General features: G+C 39.6%; 1 protein-coding gene across 1 annotated transcript in view; it reads left to right on the top strand.

Annotated features, from left to right (window-relative positions):
• Window positions 1-23064, top strand: part of phldb1b (pleckstrin homology-like domain, family B, member 1b) — a 157148-nt gene that overhangs the window by 128453 nt on the left and 5631 nt on the right. Inside the window, 12 exon segments of the mRNA XM_042486315.1 lie at window positions 141-251; window positions 1511-1600; window positions 6184-6345; window positions 8780-8920; window positions 10370-10468; window positions 10934-11036; window positions 12559-12603; window positions 15225-15567; window positions 17593-17683; window positions 19008-19154; window positions 20509-20691; window positions 20693-20729. Coding sequence (XP_042342249.1) covers window positions 141-251; window positions 1511-1600; window positions 6184-6345; window positions 8780-8920; window positions 10370-10468; window positions 10934-11036; window positions 12559-12603; window positions 15225-15567; window positions 17593-17683; window positions 19008-19154; window positions 20509-20691; window positions 20693-20729 — 1552 coding nt within the window.

Raw genomic sequence — 23064 nt, 5'->3', positions numbered from 1 at the left:
TGCAGTGGGTAAAAGGGAAAGATTGAACAGAATAACGTAAGGAGAAAAAAAATAGAGAAAAATAAATTTTCTCCCCTTAAATACTCTCCATGCTGTTGTTACATCACAGCTGCATTGAAGACTTTCTCTGCCCCCCTTAGGAGAAGGTGTCTGCTCTGGAGAACCAGGCCAACCAGCTCGGTCTGCAGGCGTCTCAGGAGTGCGAGCGGCTGGCCAAAGACAGGACTCTCACACTGCAAATGCTCCAGAAGGTACCAAGTGACCAGTTCAGACTCACACTGTCACCGCTTATCCACCAAATTAGCTCTGGATTTTGAACCGGCTCTCTTCGGGATTCTTTGAATCTTGGTGCTATCAAGCGAACGAGCCCGCGTCTCCACCAGCTTTGAGCAGAACCGCTGTAATCAGTGATGTGCCATCAAAGGAGGACGTCGATCAGTGCACAACAGAAGTAAACAGTAGCAGCAAGATGGCAGATTACAGCAGGCGGGTTTCCATTAACCCCCAAATTGCACAAATTAAAATTGTGAATGTAAACTACGCCCCATGGAAACACGTCAATTTTGAAAAAAACTCCCATTTATCACTAAAAAGCTTTTATGCTTCCATGAGGTGGTATTTCAGGCAATTTGAAAAAGCCATATTTTGCAAAACTGCAATGGAAACACTTTTTTGGCTTTTCTAGGTCACATGATGTTATGGTTATGCTCTTGTTGGGAGGATCTGGCTCCCTCATGATGCGGCAGGAGATACAAGAGCTGTTATTGCATCACATAACTCTTCACCATCATCCAGATGTTTGAATCCACAATTCCTTTTCCATCCGCTCTTTCCAACCTGCAGAATATGACACAATCGCTGGTGTCGTCACTGTTTGCATTTCAGTTCAAGAAAAACCTGCTATTCTTTCGTTCCAGCTGAGAACCAACTTTTTGGGTTCAGAACCAGTTTATTTAGGGTAAAAATGCTCTGAACGGTTCAAACTGAGATGTGGGAACCAGAATAGAACTATAGTATGTGAGTGTATTGATTAATGTTTCACCCAAAGTGGGATTTTTGTAGGAGAAATGCAAATAATTGCAGAGCCTGTATTTTGTCTGTATCTAAAATTAGACGTTTACAATAATAATCTTTGGGCCTCGATTTGAATGAATGAATGAATCTTTAGTTTAAACATAACAGAGCAAAACAAAACAAAACACAGTTTTATGGCCAAGTACAACTAACAAAACCAAAAAGACAAAAAAGAAGGCCTATACCAAACCTGTACATCAAATACTCAAGCAACTTAAACTTAAATATCACATGTTTGAAAAGGAGTAAAAAGAAGTACACACTTATGTATTCCTACATGTACATTCACATTCCACATAAACGACTCCCACATTTCATATACAGCCTGCTGTGATATGGACAACGATCCCAGTTTTATATACAACACAGAACATTATAAACCATTTAAAGCGTTACTCCACAAACAGCTCACAACGCTTCTGTTTTTATGTTCCAGGAGAAGGAGAGGCTGTCGGCGCTGGAGAAGAGATACCACAGCCTGACGGGTGGGAAGAGCTTCCCCAAATCCTCCTCTGCAATGAGGGAGGTAAGAGAACGACTGAAAACACACACACACACACTCAGTGCTGCCGGCCTGAAAACAAAAGGGCGATCTGATGACTCACAGCTGACTCCTCACCACATTTACCGCTGTGACTTGCAGCGATTTTTGCAAACTCTGTGATAATCTTTTGACTCTTTTGGATTTGACTGTTCAGCACGCCTGGTGTGATCAGACTAACTTACAGCGTTGTGTTTATAACGTCGAGGTGTTGATGAGTAGTGTGTGAAGAGAATTAACCAGCTGATCATTAAAGGCCCTGTTTGCACCTGGTATTAACATGCGTCCTGAGCAGGTGTGATTGCACACAGTTGGTTCTCAATAGCTGCTCTTACTCAAAGATCGCGCTTTAGTGCTGCAGAGAAGTCCCCCCTTCATACCGCCCCTGCACCTTTACACAGAACCAACCAACATTATACACAATCATTATCTCCTGTGTGTGATTATACACCACATCGTGGCATCCTGCGATCAAAAGAGGCATGACGAAATTAGCTATAGAGACCAACACTGTTCGTTTCTGTTCTAAAGTATTTTAACGTGGGAGTCTACGGGGAGTCACTCTGTTTTTAAGTCGGCCTCAAGTGGCCATTAGAGGAACTGCAGCTTTTGGCGTTGGCTTGATCTTTCAGCCGCGGAGGTTGCTGCTTGCTCAAACACATGTGGAGACGCACTCTTAATGCCAGGTGTGAACCGAGCACCCAAAACCCATGTTAACCCTTTGAAACCTGAGCAAATTAGTTTGATTTCTAGAAGGAAACAAGCGACTTATCAAGACATGGCCTGAAAATTAGCAAGAAATTATTTTTTTAAAAAAAGAAAATTATCTGAAAATAAGCAAAAAATCAAATAAATGAAGGTAAAAACAAACAAGAAAATGACCTAAAAAGTGATGGAAAAATATGTGTATATTTTATCAATCATTTTACCAAAATATGAACTATAGAAATATTATATTTATAGTTTGCAGAACACTTGTCCCTATTTTATAGATAGTTTTCTTATAACACCCCCCTCTTTTTAATACCAAGTGTAATTTTCTTGTCACATATCACAAATTTCTTGGAATTTGTCAGACTTTGCTTTTTCCCCACGTTTTTGAAATAAATCATATCCATTTTCTCAGGTTTCAGAGGGTCAAAAAGCTGAAATGCATCCAAACACAGAACAAGAAAACTGATGTTGATCCAGGTTTCAAAGGGTTAATACCAGGTGTGAACGGGCTCTAACAGGGAGGGCAATTGACAGAACACCTGTTTCACACGTTCCCTTTAGCTCTGCTTTGTCCAGTGAGTTTCCTGCAGACATTAAAAAGCCCTTCTTGAATCGTTAAAACAGGACGCGCTCCACATCAGCGAGGCCGACCTGTTGTTGGAGGATGTCCACTCCTCCCAGCATTCCCTCTGTCGAGCCTCTCCTTCCTACTTACATCCCTCCCCTCTCTGTCAGTTGTACCCCAGCAGCCCTACGGAGGTAACCAGACTAACAATCGCTGCATGAAGCCCAAAACGCTTCCCCCTCTGCTGTGTGTGCAACTCACCCCGAAGCTCACCCGTTGAACTGTTACGCTGCGTTCTGCTCAAAGTCGGAGGTCAAAATTTTGCTGTTTTACCAACTTCCAAGATGCTCAACTCCAAACATAAAGACAAACATGTCAGACGGTGACGCACTTGTGTTTCTGTGGCCAGTCCACGGACATCTGCACTGTCAGCGGCTCTTTGCACATATGATGTGGCAGCATACACCGTTACACATTTTATTTTACGGCAGTTTTTTTACGATACATTTTGACATCAATTTACAGAACAGGTTTTCCTGTGTCATAGCTGATGTATTATTTTGATTAAATACGTTCAAATATACTTAATGCTGCCTTTTAGTTGCATTTACAATGTGCCTCCATGGATGCTGAAATTGGGGTACGTGGATTTCCCCTGAGTTCATAACTCCGACTTTAAAGTGGCGTTGGATTGTAGTTTTTCCTGTAGGAGGTCAGAATATCTTGACTCCGACTTTGATTGGACGCAGCGTTAGCATCGTGGTCACACTTTAACTGCACCTGTGGGTCGGCTGTGTTCAAACAGCAGCTTTCAGTTGGAGTTGTGTTTGTTTCTGTGAGCTCAGGGATGTAGTGGACGATCCAACAATATCAGCACCTCCTCTTGGATCCGCTGCATCGCTGCTTGTTGTAACGGCCCGAAAAAGCACCTGCGTGTGACGTCGTGTGTGTCAGCCAGGCGTGATGTTGGAGATGTGCTTTCTGTTTCTCTGTGTGATCCTGTCTGTCTGCCGCTCAGCTGTAACACCAGCACTGACAGGCCTGCCTTTCTTTCCCTCGACACCCTGACCTCCCCGGGCTCTGCGCTTGAGTGTGTGTTAATATACTGTACATAATAAGTACGGCACAGCGTTGTCCTCATTGCTTCTCATCCTGTCTGACTGCCGTTGGCTGCTGGCTGCTGCTCAGGAGTACTTGAAGCTGTCGGATGTCTATAAGCTGTACGGCGGCAGCGGCCTCCGTGAAAGCAGCAAACCCGCCTCTCAGGGCCGCTCGTTTGCCGTAGATGCTGCATTAGCTGGCGCCTGCGAGGTACCATCACTTTCTGTCTGTCTTTGTCCTGATGACTTTCTGTCTCTCTGCTCTCCTCTGTCTGTCTCTCTCCATCCTTTCATTTTCATGTCATGTTGCTCCCTCTGCTGGTTTGCTGTTCATCCAACTGTTGGTGTTGCTCTCTGCTACATGACGCTGTGCTTTAAGCATCTTGTACTCACGCTCTGTAGCCGGAAGGCAGCGTTCACTTACAGTAGACACGTAGGCGCCGTGACTGCATCATGTCAGCAGCACCGAGGGTTCGACCACGGTTTCACGGACAAATGTAGATTTGCTTCAAGGCAGCCAGAAGATGGCATTCTGAAATAATAAGTGCAAATGTAAAATTACATACCAAAAATATAAAATTTTTCCCTTTTGTGATTTTATTTTTGGTCCTGAAAACAAAACTGGGCTGGCTGTAACGGTGTTTTCTCTTTATATTAGTGTCAGTACAATATCTGAAATTTGACACTTGGCACTAAAACAAGGTATTTATTAGACATTTTTATGCCTACATTCAAAAACTGAAAATAGAGACAAGACATGAAGTGAGGGAAAGGCGATGGATGGGAAGGATATGTAACAACCTTGAGTTCTTGAAAGGCGCTGTATAAATCCAATTATTATTATTATTATTATTATTATTATTATTAGTATTAGTATTAGTATTAATAATAAATGTACCCTAAAAAGCTCATAGTTTGTGCCTTAAATCTCTCCTGAGCCCTCACTTCACCTAAGAACCTCCACTGAGATATCGCAACATATTTTTCGACACTTTGACACATTTTTTATTAATCTTTATGATTTTATAAAGGGAGACAGGTGAAAACTGTTTTTCCATACACTAGTCAATTTTGACATTTTTGGCTATTTTGCTTCCAAAACATTGTGTTGCGCTAGTGGAAAGAAAATGTCCAAAATACACATTTAAAATTAACTTAAGTACAGATTTCTTCTTGGATATTTACACACAAATTGCATATTTGATTAGATAATGCCCCCTTTTCACATTTAAATTTGTAGTACAAAAATAATTGTAATTAATGTAAATAATTAACTGGTGAAGTTTCATGGCGCAATATGTTAGTTAAAATGTTTATTTATAGAATTTACAACACATCTCTTTAAAGGCCTTTTTCCCAAAATGAGTTTTTACACTGAGCTTGAAATCTCCACTTCAGTAGCACTTACACACAATAAACTTTGTCGTTTTATTTGTATCTATATTATGAAGGTTTTCACAAAGGGATTTGATCATATATCATTTATAGCCTGATTTATAGAACATTTTATTCCCCAAACATGGGAAAAATGTTGTTTTTCTGGCTGTTGACACCATTTCTGATTTATGGAGTGGTAAAAAAAAGAGGTATTCAAAATTCCCTCTGTAAAAACCGTTAACTCTAATATGACAAAATGAAACACAAATTTTGGCTTCATCAAATATTCAGATTTCAGTTCTGGAAATGTATGCAAATTAGCATGTTTCATTCATATTTAAATATGCATCATTTGCATATTTCAACATAAAAGTCAGAAAACTTAGGTTATCAGGAGGGGAGGTTTCACGGTGATATCTGTTTGGTAAATTTTTACTCGTGTCTCCCTTTGATACGATAAACAAAAGATCTGATTTAAACGAAGCGATATCTGAACCATCTTTGATGTGATGCTCGGCTCTGTTAACATGAGACAAAATTTCAGTGTGTACATTTTAATATGTAAAGGGATCAGGCGTGTTGGCTCCGTGTATCGAAGTCTGAAGTCGATGGTGTGAGAGGTGTCGCCTTGTGCTGCGTGCTGTGATGCTCCTCCCACACACACGCCTTCACGATGCAGAAGGTCACTAAATGTACTTATTATGTTCCCGTCCTGCTTCCTGTCTCGCTCACGTGTTCTTCACTCCTGTCTCTCCTCTCCTCTCCTCTCCTCTCCTCTCCTCTCCTCTCCTCGCTGTGTGTTGCTTTTGAAGGAGTATGTGACAGTGGGCCAGTTAAATCAGATGTACGGGATGCCAAAGGTGGAGTCGTCCCCGACTTCCCCGCTCCGCCAGCCCCTGCAGTCTGGAGCAGTAGACCCCGCCTTCTCCTGCCTCCCCTCTCCTCACGGCTCCTCCCTCTCTCTCTCTGTGGAGGTGTGTGCTGTCCTCCTCCTCCCTCCATCCTTCCTTCCCTCCTTTATTGGCTGCTTTTGTTTACCAGCTGTCAAAAGTTCAACTAAAACTTTTTTTTAGAGATGAAAATATCCAGTTATTAGTGAAACAGGAAAACTTTGTGTAGCTGATACATGTTTTTAAAGTTTCTCCTACCTTTTCAATGATCCTGAATCTCGTCAGATTTGTCTTACAGCTACTTCATCCGCTTCATCTGCATACGCCAACTTGGCGCAGTTTAGGAAACAGCGAAACTGGGAGTAAAACAAGCTAATATCTGCTCAAATTAACGGCAGCTGGACTCGCCGATGATCCTTTAGACTTACCGTAAACCGGAGGTTCATGGACGTTGACATGTGGCCAGAAATCGATTATCCTGACATTTATATGTACTTGATTTCGATGCTGGTAAAATAAACAAAGCAAAGCCTGAAGGCTGAATGGATTTATTTAACCAGCCATTAGATTTAAAAACAAAGCAAAACTGATAACAATTATTAGAAAAATGCTGATCAGCTGATAATAAGTCAGTTTACAGTATACAGTGTACTGACGTGATGTAAATACTTACATATATGCATAAATGCCAGAAAATTACTTTTGATACTCAAGTACCGTTATTATGAAATGAGAACCACAAATCCACGTTTCAGTGTCTGGATTCTGCATGTTTCTGCAAACTTCAGTGATCTCTTTTCTTCACTTTGCAGTAAAAAAGCTCAGACTGCTTATTTAATCTATGAATACAGTCCGTCGCACAACAGCTCCTCCCCCTTTTAGATGTACTTTTTGTGATTTTGCAGCGTTTAAGCTCACGCTGCCGCTCGTCTTTCTCAGCGGGCGTAACCGCAGTGACTGTGACGACACGTGCACACCCCCTATAGATAAAAGACGAGAGCTGTTATTTAAACATGAAAACATCTTCAAAAGAGGAACATCTGTGTTAATAACATACATAGAAAGTCACCATATAGCATGAAGCTGACAGCTATTGCAGAAGCCTAAAACAATTTTTGTGTTTCCCAAATTCATGCTGTATATTATACAGTGCTACATGCTGACTGTCATTTTCTGCTGCTGAAGCAGTTAGTACAAACAGGAAATGAAACATGTGGCATCAGACTGACATAAAGAGAAAGCAAAATGTGTCTCTAAAGATTGAGTGCTGATTTTTCTGTGTCTGTTTCACCACTAACAACAAAGCTTTTTCCAAGCAGCTCCTCTGCTGCTTTTGTGCGTCGCATTGTAGGAGGATATTTTACATCGACCGCATACTTCAAAATGAATTTAAGTATTCTGAATTTTGTCATTTTTCAGTTTTGTTGTATGGATGGACAGGAATGGAGTGATTTGATGTAAAAAAAGGAAGTGTAACTGTTACACAGTAACAATAAAAATAATAATAGTTACTTCATTTATATAGCAGCTTTAAAAACAAAATGCATTGACAAACAAGGCAAAGCAGAAGCAAATAACAAAGAGAAACAACTTACAGAACAAAATAACTGCCCTTACCAATTAAAGTAAATGCCGTTCAAAGAATATTAGCAGTAAACACAGAAATATTAGTTTTAATTAAAGAAAAAAAACATGATTGGGGCAGAATAAATGAACAGATACGGTGAAATACAGACTAAAATAAGTGAATTAAAACAGACACATTAAGATTAAAATAGTGTTAAAATAGACTCATATTGCTTTAATTGTTACAGGACAGTTTTAGGACGTTTTTTTTCTGTTGTGTTGCAGTTTTGGCTCGAGTCACAGAGTCTGATCATCCAAAGCTTCACCAAACGCAGCTCACAGTCAAACCGTTGATTTCACTTCTATAATCCATTACATCTGATATTATGTGACTTAAAAGCAAAGAACAATTAGCTGCACGGTATTCATGATAGTCAGCAGCGTGTCTCAACCAGCTGTATTTATTTCCCACAACAAGAGTAAACAGCTGTCGCGTCTAACTTTGGTTAGGAAAAGTCGACATCGAAAAAACCTAAATGTGGTTCTTATCTCAGATTTTGTAAACTGTAGAGATACTGTATGCATTAGGCTCCGAGGACCGCTGAAGCGAAACATAAAATTAGAAGAAAACTTCAATGTTCTTGTGAGAAACTGGGTCATTGCAGCAGCAACATAGAATGAGAATAGACATGTAAAACAGGGATATAACAGCTGCAGGCTGTGCAGCAGTATGCAGCTGACAACAATAATGTGTTGAACACATTTAAGAATAATTTGCAAAGTATGAAAAAAGGCCTTAATTACAGGCTGTGAGGGTGTCTAAAACAAATGTTCCTGCTTCTTCTTACTGTCTTTGAATGCTTTCTAATCTCCTCTTGTCTTTTCTTGTCTTCTCTTCTTTGTTCTTCCTCCTCTCCTGCGTCTCTGTGCCGCTCCGCTGCGTGCTCTGCAGTACCAGTCTGAGGGCGGCAGGCCTCACCTGCCCAAACTAGATTTAGAGCAGTGGTACCAGGAGCTGATGGCTGGCTCCAGCCCGCTCTGTGCTCCCCCTCTGCCAGCCAAGTCGCTGTCAGGCCGCAGGCCTGTGCTGCAGGTAGAGGGACTCTCTTCTTTCTCCTCCTTTCCCCACTCATTCGTCTGCTGTCTGTGTGTACTGTTATTCCATCACCAACCTTTTAACCCTTTAAAGCCTAAGGGAATTTTCTGTATTTCTTTCAAAAAAAAAAAACGGGAAGAAGACGATGAGCAACTTACGAAGAAATGACCAAAAATTTGCAAGGAAAATGTAAAAAAAAATCACCAAAATTAACTGAAAATTAGAAGAAACAAAAACAAAAGAAAAGAAAAAAACAGAAAAAACAAACAAACAAAAAACAAAAACCTAAAAAAAAATAAATATGAATAAATAATTGTGATAATTATAACTATAGTTTTCTGGATGTTTTTCTCTGGCTTTTTAAAATAATTACAGAACTCTGCTACTTTCTTGCAATAAAGATATTTCTAGCCAAGTTGCTCAATGTCCTCTTTGATAACAAAAAAGACCCTAGATAACTAAAGCTGTTATGAACTTCCCTGTCAGATGAAAAGTCGTGAAAATACTCAACATAGTGTCCACTTTAACTGTTTTGTTGCTGGCCCCCATTCACAGCAGCATATTTGAGGTTTCACGTCAGACTTGAGCCTGTTTTTCCAAACTGACTGACATTTACTGCACTAATTATGGATAAGCCTGCCCAATGAAACCTCCTTTAAAAATATCCAAACTGTCCCTTTAACTTGTTTTAACTGTGTGTGTGTTTAAAGAACAGCAACAAAACATCAGGTGTCGAATAATGCTGCACTCACATCAGAGCTGTCGCAGAGAGGCCTCTTCATTTCAACAACACTGACAAACAAAAACAAACGCCACGACACAGCTGCATGCTGGGCTTTTTGTTGTGACTGGAGCTTCAGCGTTTGCTTTGGTGTAAAACACAAAGCCCGTTAAGTTTGTGATAAAGCTGAGAGTAATTGCCCGTAGCAGAAGAAGTCCACAGAAAACTTCAGTAGGCACTTAAATAAAGTTAGAAAAGAGTGAACACTTTCATCGCTTTGAACATCGAGTCATTTCACACAGATGCTCCCGCGGTACATGAACGCAGCATTAACTTAAGTGGGCCTGATCAAAGAGCTGTTCAGTGCCAGAGATGAGGTGCTTGTTTCAGGTGTGTGTGTGTGTGTGTGTGTGCGTGTGTGTGTGTGTGTGAGAGCAACTGCAGCCTAACTGATTTGTCTTTAGGCTCTTTGATTTGCTTTTTGTGAGTCTTTGATACTGATTTTTTCTGCTGATTGAACCTTAAATGTATTAATTCCAGCATTTTGTTTTAACAGCAGCACTCACAGCATGATGCTAATCGTGCTTTTAACCTTTGTTTTCCAGCAGCTGTTCGCAAGTCGCCCGTGGCGGATGTCATTGTACTTCTAACGTCGCTGTAAAACCCTCCGTCTGCCGTCACGTGCATCATCAGCACGTCCTAATCTTGATCTTTTCCTCCGTCAGGTGTTCCGCTCCAAGCTGGACGGCGATCAGCCTAAACTGGGCTCTGCGTCCCCTCTGCAGCACGGAGCAGCGACACTGGGACGCAACTCCAGCTCAAAGGTAGGTCAAAGGTCGTTCATTTTCAGCAGGTGAAGTGTCGTGGCAGCGATTTCTAATTCATCGCCTCAGAAAATGTCCACACAGGTTTCTTAAAAAGGATAACTGTTTAACCATGAGGGGCTTTTTATGCACTTTTCATTCTTCATGGCTGCGATGATGCATATGGCATACATTTTGGCAAGATTCTTTTTTTTGTTTAATTTCTGAATTTCCAGCTCAGCTCCTACAATACGTCTAAAATAAATTGCACAATTGAAACCCATTTAAATTGCAAATTTTGATCCCACAGCCATTAAAGCATAAAAACTTGCATTGTAATATTTCTGGGTGTCCTTCTGGGCTTTTGCCTTGGAATTTGTAATTTTTAATATTTTCCACCCAATGTCTGTTTTTTTAAACATATATTTTTCTTGTTTATTTTTGGACATTAAATCCAAATATTGTCTGCTCCCTCTGACCCATCAGAGCCCCCTGCTGGTAGCCAACAGCACTGGCAGTCTGCCCAGGAACCTGGCTGCAACCCTGCAGGACATCGAGACCAAGAGACAGCTGGCTCTGCAACAGAAAGGTAAAGCTGTGTGCCTCTGAGCTCCTCTACACAAACACTAACCCTCCTGAACACAGACAAATTCATCATGCAGTGTTTATTATTATTGTTTACTCACAAACACTTCAACACCTGGATCAGCATTAGTTTTCCTCTGCTGCATTTAGATGTCTTTCACAAACATTTAAACCTCTAAACCTCTGAAACTAAAGAAAAGTGCTTATTTTCTTTAAAAAACTCAGGAAGAAAAAACACTATAGACAACTTGGCAAGAAATGTCCCACAAACTACAAAAAAAAAATAAGTAAAAGGTGACAAGGAAATGATCCAAGAATCAGCTGGGGGAGGGGTATAATTAGATATGATAAATAAAATGAGGGGAAAATGCCCAGAAGGCTATATATATATACTTTTCTCAATTATTTATTTAAAATTATGATATATAGCACTTCCTTGAGGTCATTTTTTTCTTGTTTTTTAAAATTTTTTATTTTTAAAAAAAAAAATTTTAAAAACTTTTTACCACTTTCTTGCCAATTTTGATTCTCGGCCTCTTGCCATGTTTTTGAAAGAAATCCAGCCAATTTGCTGAAGTTTCAAAGGGTTGGTAAGTTATTTGTTGTAAATTATTAAAGAATTAATTAATAAAATGCTGATAAATCTGCCCTTAGCACCAGTCGCCATAGATATTACAATAAATAAACACTGAGAGTGTTAGACAACAGGTTACCTGTAAAGGCCTTTAAACGTAATTGTTCTATTTATGTGTACAAAAACATGTTTTCCAGGTTTAATGGCTGCATTACAGTCAAATTATATAATTTTCATTTCTCACAAGTCTGCTCTAGCTGTTCTGTTATTTGTATTTACCCATTTAGTCATTATATCCACATTACTGATGATTATTTATCACAAATCTCATTGTGTGAACGCTTGTGAAAACACCAAAACTATATCAATATTGAGGTATTTGGTAAGAAAAAAAACAACTTTTTCCCATATTGCCCAACCCTAATGTTATTTTTACAACACGATTTATGCATTGAATGTCGCTCAAACTGCACACAAGCGGAGAGGAGAGAAAAATAAAAAGAGAAGTGCCTCTTCCAGCAGCAGCCGGCTGCAGGAGCTCATGTTAATGTTATTATTACATGTGACAAGTGATTCCACTTCAAGATAATGGAGATAAAAACTCTTCTAGTATTTTCTAATGAAGAGTAAACTCTGTAGTAGACAAACTGATGATTATACATTCAGCAGTAATTAGTGAGCTTGCCTTCAGTGCTGCACTCTCATATTCTCATTAGCTTGTTAGTGTTGGTTATTGTTAAGCGTTAGCCTGCTTTTCCTCATGGAGCTGTGTGCATGTGTGATAGAGAGCGTTACAGAGTTGTTTGACTCAGTGGCTCAGAGGAAAGCAGTCTGGTGTTTTAAGCTCAGCTGGCTGCCACCCGTGGGTGCTGGGCAGGAAAGCTGATGTAGTCACATTCATGAGCGTCTGCAGCTCTTCATGTCTGTCTCTTCCTGCACGGCTGCACCACAGAGCCCCAGACCTCCAGACTGATCTCCATGGAGGGAAGCTCAGCAGGTAGATGGATCGCTGCGTGCAGGAGTCGATCATTTCTTTTGCTTTCTTTAGTCTGTGCAGCGGGACTCGTCCCGTTGGTTCATCTTCTGTCTCTCCTCGTGTCACATGCAGTGTCTGAAAATAACTGTTTTAAGTGTCGACAGATTATTGGGGCCGATATTTGGCATTTTGCCGATTATCTGTATCTGTATTTTATTTTACAGATAAAATTAATTGATGAAAAACTGTGGGAGGAACTTATACTTGTACTTGTAACTGGGAGCTGGGATACTTGTAACTGGGAGCTGTTACAGTTATTCTTTTTTTTTAATTAAAATTTTCATTAGACTTTATATAAAAAAGTTGCTGGGAACTTTCTGGAAATGATGTGGAAAGTTTCAGTTTTGATTTTTTTGATCTGCTAAAGACATTTAAACAAAGTGTTGTGTTGGAGTTTGTTGTATTCCAAATTTTAAATATTAACAAACATTTTCGTTTTTATTGTAAATGCATATCGGCTCCAATTATCTGTTATAAGTCTCATTAACTACTAATAATCGGCATCATTCCTGAAAAGCTATCATCAGTTGACCTCTAAACTTGTTTGTCTGCCAAGGGCCGACAAAAAACGAGAAAATGATTTCCAGGTCAAATGTCACCCTGCCTGCTCTGTTGCCTCATTCATTTAAAAATAGGTTAACTCTCTTGTAGAGTTATGATAATTTACATTTAAAGGAATACTTAAACCTGAAACTGACCCTTTATATATCAGTCACTCACTTTACATTACGCTGAACTCATGACAAAAACGTTCTTTCTCTCACGTCTCCATAGTGAATTAAAAATCCCCAAAATCTTGATGAGTTGAAGTCAGTGGGATCCACGTTAAACAACAGCAAGATTATATCTAAACATCAATTTACAAACTTAAATGCAACTATAATAATAAACTTTATTTGTATAGCATCTGCCATACAAAAACCTCACTGACAGAAACAGTAATTTTACCTCTCTGAACACGGGAGCTGCTGGTCAAACACTCAGTTCATTTGTTTGTGTTATTGTGAAACGCTGTTGTTTAAAAGGATTAATTCAGATTTATCAAAATCACACAATGACACAGACAAACCACCACCTGAGGCAGTGGCAGACCAGCAGCTCGCACATTCAGCAAGTTAAAATGACGCTTTTAGTTCAGTTCAGTTCAGTTTTGATATAGTTTAGCTGCTGATGAAAGCGGACCCCCTTTACAGCACCTTTCCAACAGGAAACTGAACCTAAAGTGAAACTAATCTGTGCTTTCTTGACTTCATTGTCAAAAACAGTAATTTTACCTCGCTGAACACGGGAGCTGCTGGTCTGCCACTGCCCTGATCGGTTAGTTTGTTTGTATTAATTAGTGATTTTTGTGAATCTGATTTGAACTTTTTAACACCAAAGTCACATAATAACAAACTAGGAGCTAAAACCAGCAGCTCCGTGTTCAGTGAGGTAAACTGATCATTTCCACTTTTACTTCAGTTCCCCTTCAGAAAGGAGTGGAAATACTGAGCATACGATAAAAAAGAAATAAGACTTGGATTATTCTGTTCGAGTTGTGTGAGAATGTGTAAACAGATGTTTTGATGTAGTTTTGCTGTTGTTAAATGTGGACTCCCTAACTTCTTAATTCTTCATTCACCGTGAATGCATGCAAGAAAAAATTACGTTTTCTAACAAATTCAGCCTAAAAGTGGGCGAATATTTCATATACAAACAGTCTTTTGGAGGCTGAAGTATTCCTTTAAACTACCACGGGGTTAATTAACCATCCAGACAAAGGAGAAGTGGAGAATTAGATGGCGGCACTTTGCAGAGAGCACAGCAGGCAGCCAATCAGAAACCTGCTTCAGCATCAAAGACTGCATCTGCACCTCAAAAATTCAAGATTTATCCAAAACTTAAGCCGGTCTAGCAGGTTGCTTTTATTGATTTCTCCATCAAAGGTGATGTTTACCATAACTCGACACTTGGCAGATGTTAATTTCAGACCCTGTTCTCGCCTAACGCTCCTCTCTCCGTCCTCCTCTCTCCGTCTCTTCCATCTCTGGCGCGTCATTAACTCGTCTCCTCACAACCTTCCTTTTCATCTTTTCTTTTGTCTGTAACACCGAACGCTCTTTCTTCCCCCATCAATCTTCAATGAATGCTCCTGCTGGTGGAGAATAAATCTTGCATGTTCAGCATTCGTTGAGCTCCTCCTTCGGTTATCGACCCAGGCGTTTCTTTTCAGACGCGTGCGCCCATTATCAGGTGCACAGCAGCATGGGTTTGAGATCAGAGAAGTTGGACAGACGCTGAACTTTGTGGTGACGGGATTTTATGGGTTTTTGCAATTACCCTCAAGCCTGTGTTACAGAGCGAGCACATACTTATGTGTGGTGCATGGTTTGTGGTGTGTGGTTTGAGGGCTGGTGCTGGTGATGGTTGATGTGGTTCTTCCGTGGTTCGGGGTGACCTTCTGTGTAGCGAGCATGGTTTAAACAAACGGACCTGTGCTGACTTGTTGATGGAGTTGCTCGCAGGTCAAATGCTCAGTTCGTCTTCCGTTTCTGTTCAAAATCAGAACAGCCGCTCATCAGCACTCACCTTCCTCCCTCCAGGTCAGCAGGTGATCGAGGAGCAGCGACGCCGTCTGGCGGAGCTCAAACAGAGAGCGGCGGTGGAGGCTCAGTGTCAGTGGGAGGCGCTCCACGGCTCTCAGTCCCACCTCATGACGTCGTCCTCCCCGTCGCCCTCCTACTCCCCGATCATGTCCTACAGCCCGGCGCTGAGCCACAGCTCTGCAGGCGCTCCGCCTCTGGTTCATCACTCCATCCTGCACCACCAGCCCCCGTCGGCCGGGGAGCAGCCCTACGACACCCTGAGCCTGGAGAGCTCCGACAGCATGGACACCAGCGTGTCCACGGGGAACAACTCGGCCTGCTCGCCAGATAACTTGTCCAGGTACAACACGGTCATGACCAGATTTTTGACGTGGACTTAGACGTGAGTGAGAGAACGTCTTTGTGTCCGAATAGCAGAGGAGCACCACGAAGCTGTTTGCTTGGCAGCAACTTTGAGGATCATTGAGAATTTCTTTTTGTCTCATTTATGCAGATTTAGCTGCTCCAAAAGCTGCACAGTCCTTCAGTAAATTTGCCACCAAAGTCTCACCGAATGTGGCAAAATAAGCAGAATTATTGAACCACAACAACGATTGAAACCACTGTTTTTGTTATAAAAATCCAAACATATCACTGTCCACATCAAGCTACTGAATGAAGTGTTCAAAATAAAGTAGTATTAACACACACACACACACACACACACACACACACACACACACACACGGCTCTGCTCACACCAGGTAAAGTCTCTTTCCACAGGTCGGCTAATTTGTAGACCATCTGTTAATGTGTCCAAGCTGTGTGCGGCGTGTTCAGCTCAGCGTGTTCTCAGCTGCACCTCATGTTCAGATACCTGTTATAGCTCTCAGGAGCCAAATTCCAAAAACAATTAGCCGTGTTTTTTGAGCTGACATTAACGGGACTCGTTCTGTAATGAACAGAGCAAACTGGAGACACGAGGAGGGAGGAGATGAACGTCTGACAGCAGCCAGATTTTTTAATAAGTTGTTGTTTTTCCACATCCTAACAGCGTTCTCGTCGTAATTTAAACTGAAAAGAAGAAAAAAAACGTAAAATGAACCTAAATAAATCTCATTTGTTTAACAACTAAACTAAACAAAAACTATATTGCATTTTTATTAATTAATTTTACATATATCGAAATGTATGTAAAATCTTTTCAGTTTTAGGTTTTTTATATAATTTATGATTATATCAATTATTTATAATAATTTCTATAATGTATCACTACCGAGAAAAAAAAAGAGACACTGAATTTCCATCAGCTCTCTTGACATTGAACCAAAGAAACTGTACAGATTTGACATTAAATTGCTTCACTTTGGACACAACAAAAATCACAAAGATTGACATTAAAAGTTAAACATTATGGCCATTCTTTTTTTTTTTTTACATGATACTTGGTCGAAACAAAAACAAACTAAAACTAAAGTAAAACTAAATATATACATAAAAAATAAAACTGAAACTAAAGATATATAAAAACTAAATCTAAACCTTTAAATTTCAGAGACCTAAGTGAGGATACATAAGATCAACCCTCAAAGAAGTCTTATTAAAAAAAAAAAAGAATTTGGTTATATTGGTGCTATTGACTTTTATTAGTCTTTTTTTTTTTTAAAAAAACCAACATTTTATTGTTTTATTGTTGCGGTTTTTAGCACTCTAAAAATACTCATATTAAAGTAAAATAAAACAAAAAGTCACAACTAAAACACAAAAAAACTAACTGAAAATTCTAAAATAATTCATCTTTGCTTTTTTAACTATAGCGATAAATATTCTTTCCACCTTGCAGGTTTTATTTTGTATTAAAATTTTGTAAAAAGACACGGTTGTGCTGGTGAACACAGAGACCAACAAAAGACTTTATCATCACATCTCTACCTGCAGATCCTTATCGTAAAATAAGATCCGATTTTAAAAAATGATTTACCTGCTAAGCTCTTATCAGCCGTAGCAGCTGCACAAACTGACTCTTCGGTTAGATTTCCTTCAGTGAAGTCAGTTATTAAAAGTTAAACTGTCTTCATCAGTGTGTCGCTGCTGTTCTCTGGATTTAAAGTGTGTTTTTAGTGCTTTTTTTTTTTTTTTACCCCTTTTACACACCTGTGGGAAAAACAAAGGAGCACGAGACTTCCCTCGAATCTGCGGGGAAATGAATTCACAAACACCGTCTGCCAAATCGCCCTGCAGATATTGTTTGAACCCTGCTTTGAAGTAAAAGGTTAACTGGGTTGATGCGCAGTTACGTGGTTGTTAGATGCAGAGTTTGTTGCTCCGGATGAAAAGTGTCCGTGTGTGCGCTGTGTGGTAACGCTGTCATTGTGTGTGACCTCAGTGTCGGAGGAGTGGACGCGCTGAAGATCGAGGAGATGGAGAAGATGCTGAAGGAGGCGCAGCTGGAGAAAGCCAGACTTATTGAATCGCGGGTAAGACGCAGACAGTGTGAAACCGCAGCTACAGCGTGATTGATGAGAGCTGCCGCAGCGCTGCTGCCAATAGCTTTAAATTGATCATGAATTTGGAAAATTAATCAACTCAAGACTTTCATTCATTTTTATTGGCTTCCGTGTTTGAAGCGTCTTCATCTCTTTGTGTCTTGATGAAGAAGCTTCGGCTGAAATACCGATAAAGACGATCAAATCCTTTCTCTGCTCTCAAGCTTTTCTCCCCAACTCCTCCCGTCCCTGAGCGTCCGTCAGTCCGGAGTTCCTGAAGATCCTTAAAAAGTCCTAAAAGGCATTGAATTCATTAATCCAAAAATAAGGCCTTAAATTGTATTAAAATTACTGAAATTAATCTTTTAAAAGTCTTAAAAATGCTCAGACATAGCAAGTAGTATTTTAAGAATATTTTTTTCTGATGTTGCATCGTAAAATCTCAAAATAATTGGTTACATCTATTTTTTTGGTTAAATAGTTTAATAAATATCTCTTTATTAAACTCATCATGATGGAAATCCAAGCAGTCAAATCTCACATTCAGTTAAAAAACACAAAATCGCCAAGAAAACCGCACAGAAGTGCCAGATATTTCCCACTGTTAGTAAACTAAATAGATACTTTTATGATATTATAATATATTCATTGTCTTTCATGTGTTTTGCTCAAAAAAGTTGTTTTTTTGCAGCAAACTTCAGTTTAACACCGAAGCAGAAAGACAAATAATAGAACCAACTCTACATCTCATTTCTCTAAAAAGATGTTTTCTGAAATGCTCTCTCTTCACATCTTATGCTCACGTCTCCTCCTCGCGCCTTCAGTGGGAGAGACTGAGATTTTAGGAAAAGATGCAAGCAAGGGAACGTCGATGCAATTAAGGGAACTGGCGTGTGCCCTTATTACAAGTCAAATTCTGAATTTTTCTGCTCAAAGAGTATCAAAACATTGTTGCTCCAGTGTGCAGGATATTTCCCGTCAGGAGTGCATAAAAGACAAATGTTTTAATCACACTGGTTGCCCTCAGCAAAGCTCTGTTTTCTTTCCGGTCCCTGCATGCCGTATGAATATATTGTAAATGAACATGTGTGTTGTCGTCCACAGAGTCGATTATTGCTTCTCCAAATAGCCAAAATCAGTGTGTTCACAGAATCGATCGGTGTGGTGGAGCTGCGCGGTGGCCAGCAGCTCTCAGCAGAGACAAATGAACATGAATTTATGAATGTGAAGCTGGAAAAAGAAACAGCGGCATGCATGCTCTGCAAAGCCCTTCCACAGATCAAAAAAAATATGAAATGAAAGCTCTCTCCTCCAGGAACGAGAGAGCCTGGCTCGCCGTCAGATGCTGGAGGAGGAGAGGAGGAGGAGGGAGGAGGCGGAGAAGAGACTGCAGGACGAAACTTTCCACCGGCAGCAGCTGGTGGAGAAGGAGGTCAAGATGAGGGCCAAGAACTTCTCTCAGGTCAGTTAAATGAGGCGTGATGGAGTCTGCATGGTGGCAGAGTGCAAAATGACTCTGTCCACCCGACTGACAGACACGCTGCTGCCAGCATTCAAAAATCATTCAATTTGTGCATTTTCATACTCAAGTCACCAGTTTTTCATCAGCATTGAAACATTTCCATTACTGTAACGCACTTTTTACCGAAAAAAATCCAGCGAGAGACTTCAGCTGATCCCAAACTCTGCAGCTCGGCGGTTAACCAGAACCAAAAAGAGGGAAACATGAATCCAGTTTTAGCTGCTCTGCCTGACTTCCTGTAACATTTATAATCGATTTTAAGGTTCTTCTAACATACAAAGCCCAACATTACATTTTCGCTGTTTCTCTTGTTGCTCGCCTGCCTTCACGAACGCTGAGGTCATCTGCAGCTGGTTTATTGTTCCCAAAAACAGCCAAAAGAAAATTACACCTCAAACTCGGGAACACACTGCCGATAGATATCAGAGAGGCCGCCTCGCTAAATAATCTTAAAAGAAAACTAAAGACGTATTTCTTCACTTTCGCCGTTAACCGTTTGAAACCTGAGAAAATTGATCTTTTAACGACATTGGCAGGAGGCAACAAGCAACTGCTCAAGACATTTTTTTTTTTTAGCAAAAAATTAATTAAAAAAAAAAAAAAAAAGAAAATTTTTTTTTTTTTTTTTTTTTATTTTTTTTATTTTTTTTTTTTTTTTTATTTTTTTATATATATTTTTTTTTTTTATATATGTTATTATATTTTTCCTGTAATGTAATTTTAAATATAAAATTATTATAATTATAAAAATCATTTTCTGGGTATTTTTACTCTATTTTGGGGATAATTTCCCAGTAATTCTGCCTTCTTTTTTAAAACGTAATTTATTGGTAACTAATTAATTGCAGTTTGTGGGATATTTCTTGCCAAGTTGGCCATTGCCTTAAACCAAAGTGATCAGGTTTCAAATATTCAAATTGTTTGTGACCGGTGTCTGAACGCTGAGTGTCTCTTCACGTGAAACACTTGGTTCATGTCATTTTTTTTGTTGTAAAGCACGTTGGGCTGCATTTCTTGTATGAAAGGTGCTATACAAATAAAGTTTATTATTATTATTATTATTATTATTATTATTACTATTATGTAGAGGAGCATTAGTACCATCACGGGGCATTAAATCTCTTTAGGGACAAGAAAAAGATGCAAAAATAGAACCTTCATCATTCCATAATTTTAGTTTAAATACTGTGTTAATACTTTGCCGTTTACGTCTCTCTCAGTGGCAGTATTCCTCCATCCTCTGCTGGTTTTTTACTCTCCTGTGTGTTTTTGTCTGATTCATTTCTGCGACCAGGCGCGTCCTATGACTCGTTACCTGCCCATTCGAAAGGAGGAGTTCGACCTGCGCTCCCACGTGGAGTCGTCGGGCCACAACGTGGAGACGTGCTACCACATCCTCCTCACGGAGAAGATGTGTAAGGGCTACCTGGTGAAGATGGGAGGCAAGATCAAGTCCTGGAAGAAACGCTGGTTCGTCTTTCGACCGCCTCAAGAGGACCTTCTCCTACTATGTTGGTAAGACGCAAGATACTTTTTCTTTTTGAATTATGCCATTTTTTATTTATGTATTCAGGAAAACGATAGTTTTGTTATTGCATAGCTACACTTTAACACTTTCTTCTTACACCAAATAATAATTTAGCAACTAAACAACAAATCATTACAGTGCAACCAAAATATTACAAACAAAACCGTTGACCTCCGCTAACGTGTGTTCATGTGACACAGTCTAACATCTTTCCTCCATTTTTTAAAATCTGAGGATCACTCGCTCAGCTTTGACGACCCCTAACATTTATCACAACAAGGGACAAGGACGTAAGGGACAAACCACTTCCCTAAGTGAACCGCAACTTTTTCCCCAAACAGTCAAACAGCTTACATGACATAAGAACTTTAAATATTTGGGTCATTACTGCTGTGGTTTCACTCTGGGAGGTGACGGCCAGCACCTTAAAGGGATAGTTCGGGTGTTTTTGAGCAGCACACACAGCCGATGTCAGTCGCACGTCATCAGTTTGGAAAAGCAGCCAGGAGACACTGAGGCAGCAAAGACACATGTTTTAAATGTTTAACGGACTGCACTCACACTACATGTTACACTCACTCTTCTCTCACACTAGAGGTCCACCAATATTGGTTTTTCGGGGAAGATACCGATACAGATTATTTCTACTTAATGAAACCGATATTTGGAACCGATATGCATTTACAGTAAAAATGAAACTCCAACACAAAACTTTGTTTAAATGTCTTTAGCAAAAGTTCAATCAAAACTGAAACTTTCAACATCAAACACAGAAAGTTCCCTGCAACTTATTTTCATTGAGTTCAGTGAAAAATTAAATAAAAAATGAGTTAAAAAAACAGCTCCCCGAGGTTCCCCCCCCGCTGACTCTCTCCCTGCTGTTGGTTGAGTGTAAATCGCACACTTTCTCATTTGTAATTTTATCGGCGATCATAAAAATAAAACGCTGAAACAGATAATCGGCAAAATGTCAAATATCGACTCTGATAATCAGCCACAGCAAACACTAAAACTGATGATGATTTTACTGTGACGTGGGACTTTTTTAAGTGTCTAAAATACATTTTGTTTCTGTCCACAGCAGCACATTTCTCAGCTTCTGTGGAAATACTGTTGACTGTATGAATACACTGACTATGGACAAATACAAACATCGTAAAAGCCCACTTTAATAAATCTAAAGTATCGCTTTGACCCTTACGCCATCAGGACGCTCCTGGGTGGTGCTCTTTTGTCTGCTCAGCGGTTAAAAATTTTTATTCCCATATCTCAAGTATTTTCATAAAACATTAGATAAAGTATCGACCCAGATATCAGACAGGCCCAATTAATCCTCCACTTTTCTAAAATCTGTTTTTGGAGAATGACTTTTTAAAGAAACGCTCTCAGACGAGTCCTGAAGGGAGGATTTCTCTGAGATGCTGTTTGTCTGAGGAGAACTTCAAGTTAAACTTATGTCCTCATATTAAAGCACAAGTCAAACCGCGAGTGTGTGTAGCGTGTCCATCAGTCACAGCGTCTCCTGTCAGGCCGCTGAAGCGCTCAGAACGATCTTCTGTGTTTTCTCCAACGCGACACTCCGTGACTCCGGTAATTGGACTGTGTGACAGAAGATTCGATCGCTGCTGTTTCTGCAGTGAAGACGACATTTTTACCGGTCAGGGTTTGATTTCACGTGACAGCAGATCTCAGAAACTGCTGCAGGTTAAACTGGAAACCTTTAACTCTTTCAGGGACGGTTAACTCCAGCAGACAAACTGTTAACCCTTTGAAACCTCTGAAAAAGCAAATTCGTTTGATTTCTTTCAAAAAGATAAGAAGAAGGCAAAGAAATCAAGAAATGGCCCAAAAATTAACAAGAAATTATTAATTACAAGACTAAGACTAAACTAAAAAAGAGCAGAAAAAAGAAAGAAAAATAAATAAAAAATGAGACAAGAAAATGACCCCAAAGAAGTGCATAAAAACATTTTTAAAAAATTGTAACATAATTAAAAAAATATTCTAGATATTCTTTTCTGGACATTTCAGTGAAAAAATACTTCAGAGGTGTTACATTATTCAAAAAAATAAAAATAAAAAGTTTGAGGACTAGCACTCTAGAAAGTAGTATTTATTGTAAAGTCCTGTTGAAAATGTCATTTCAGCAAAAATTAACTTAATAGACCTCATAATGTCACCTCATAATAGACATCTTAATGTGTATATAACATTTTACTGTTTATTATGGTTATGCAGCACTTGTCTGGGAAACCCCGAATTTTAGCAAAACATTCCATCAACTATAATAATAATGATATTATTATTATTATTATTATTATT

This window comes from Plectropomus leopardus, chromosome 5 (assembly GCF_008729295.1).
Source record: "Plectropomus leopardus isolate mb chromosome 5, YSFRI_Pleo_2.0, whole genome shotgun sequence".
NCBI lineage: Eukaryota > Metazoa > Chordata > Actinopteri > Perciformes > Serranidae > Plectropomus > Plectropomus leopardus.
The sequence above is the reverse complement of the archived record's forward strand: the minus strand, read 5'-3'. Positions and strand labels throughout refer to the sequence as shown.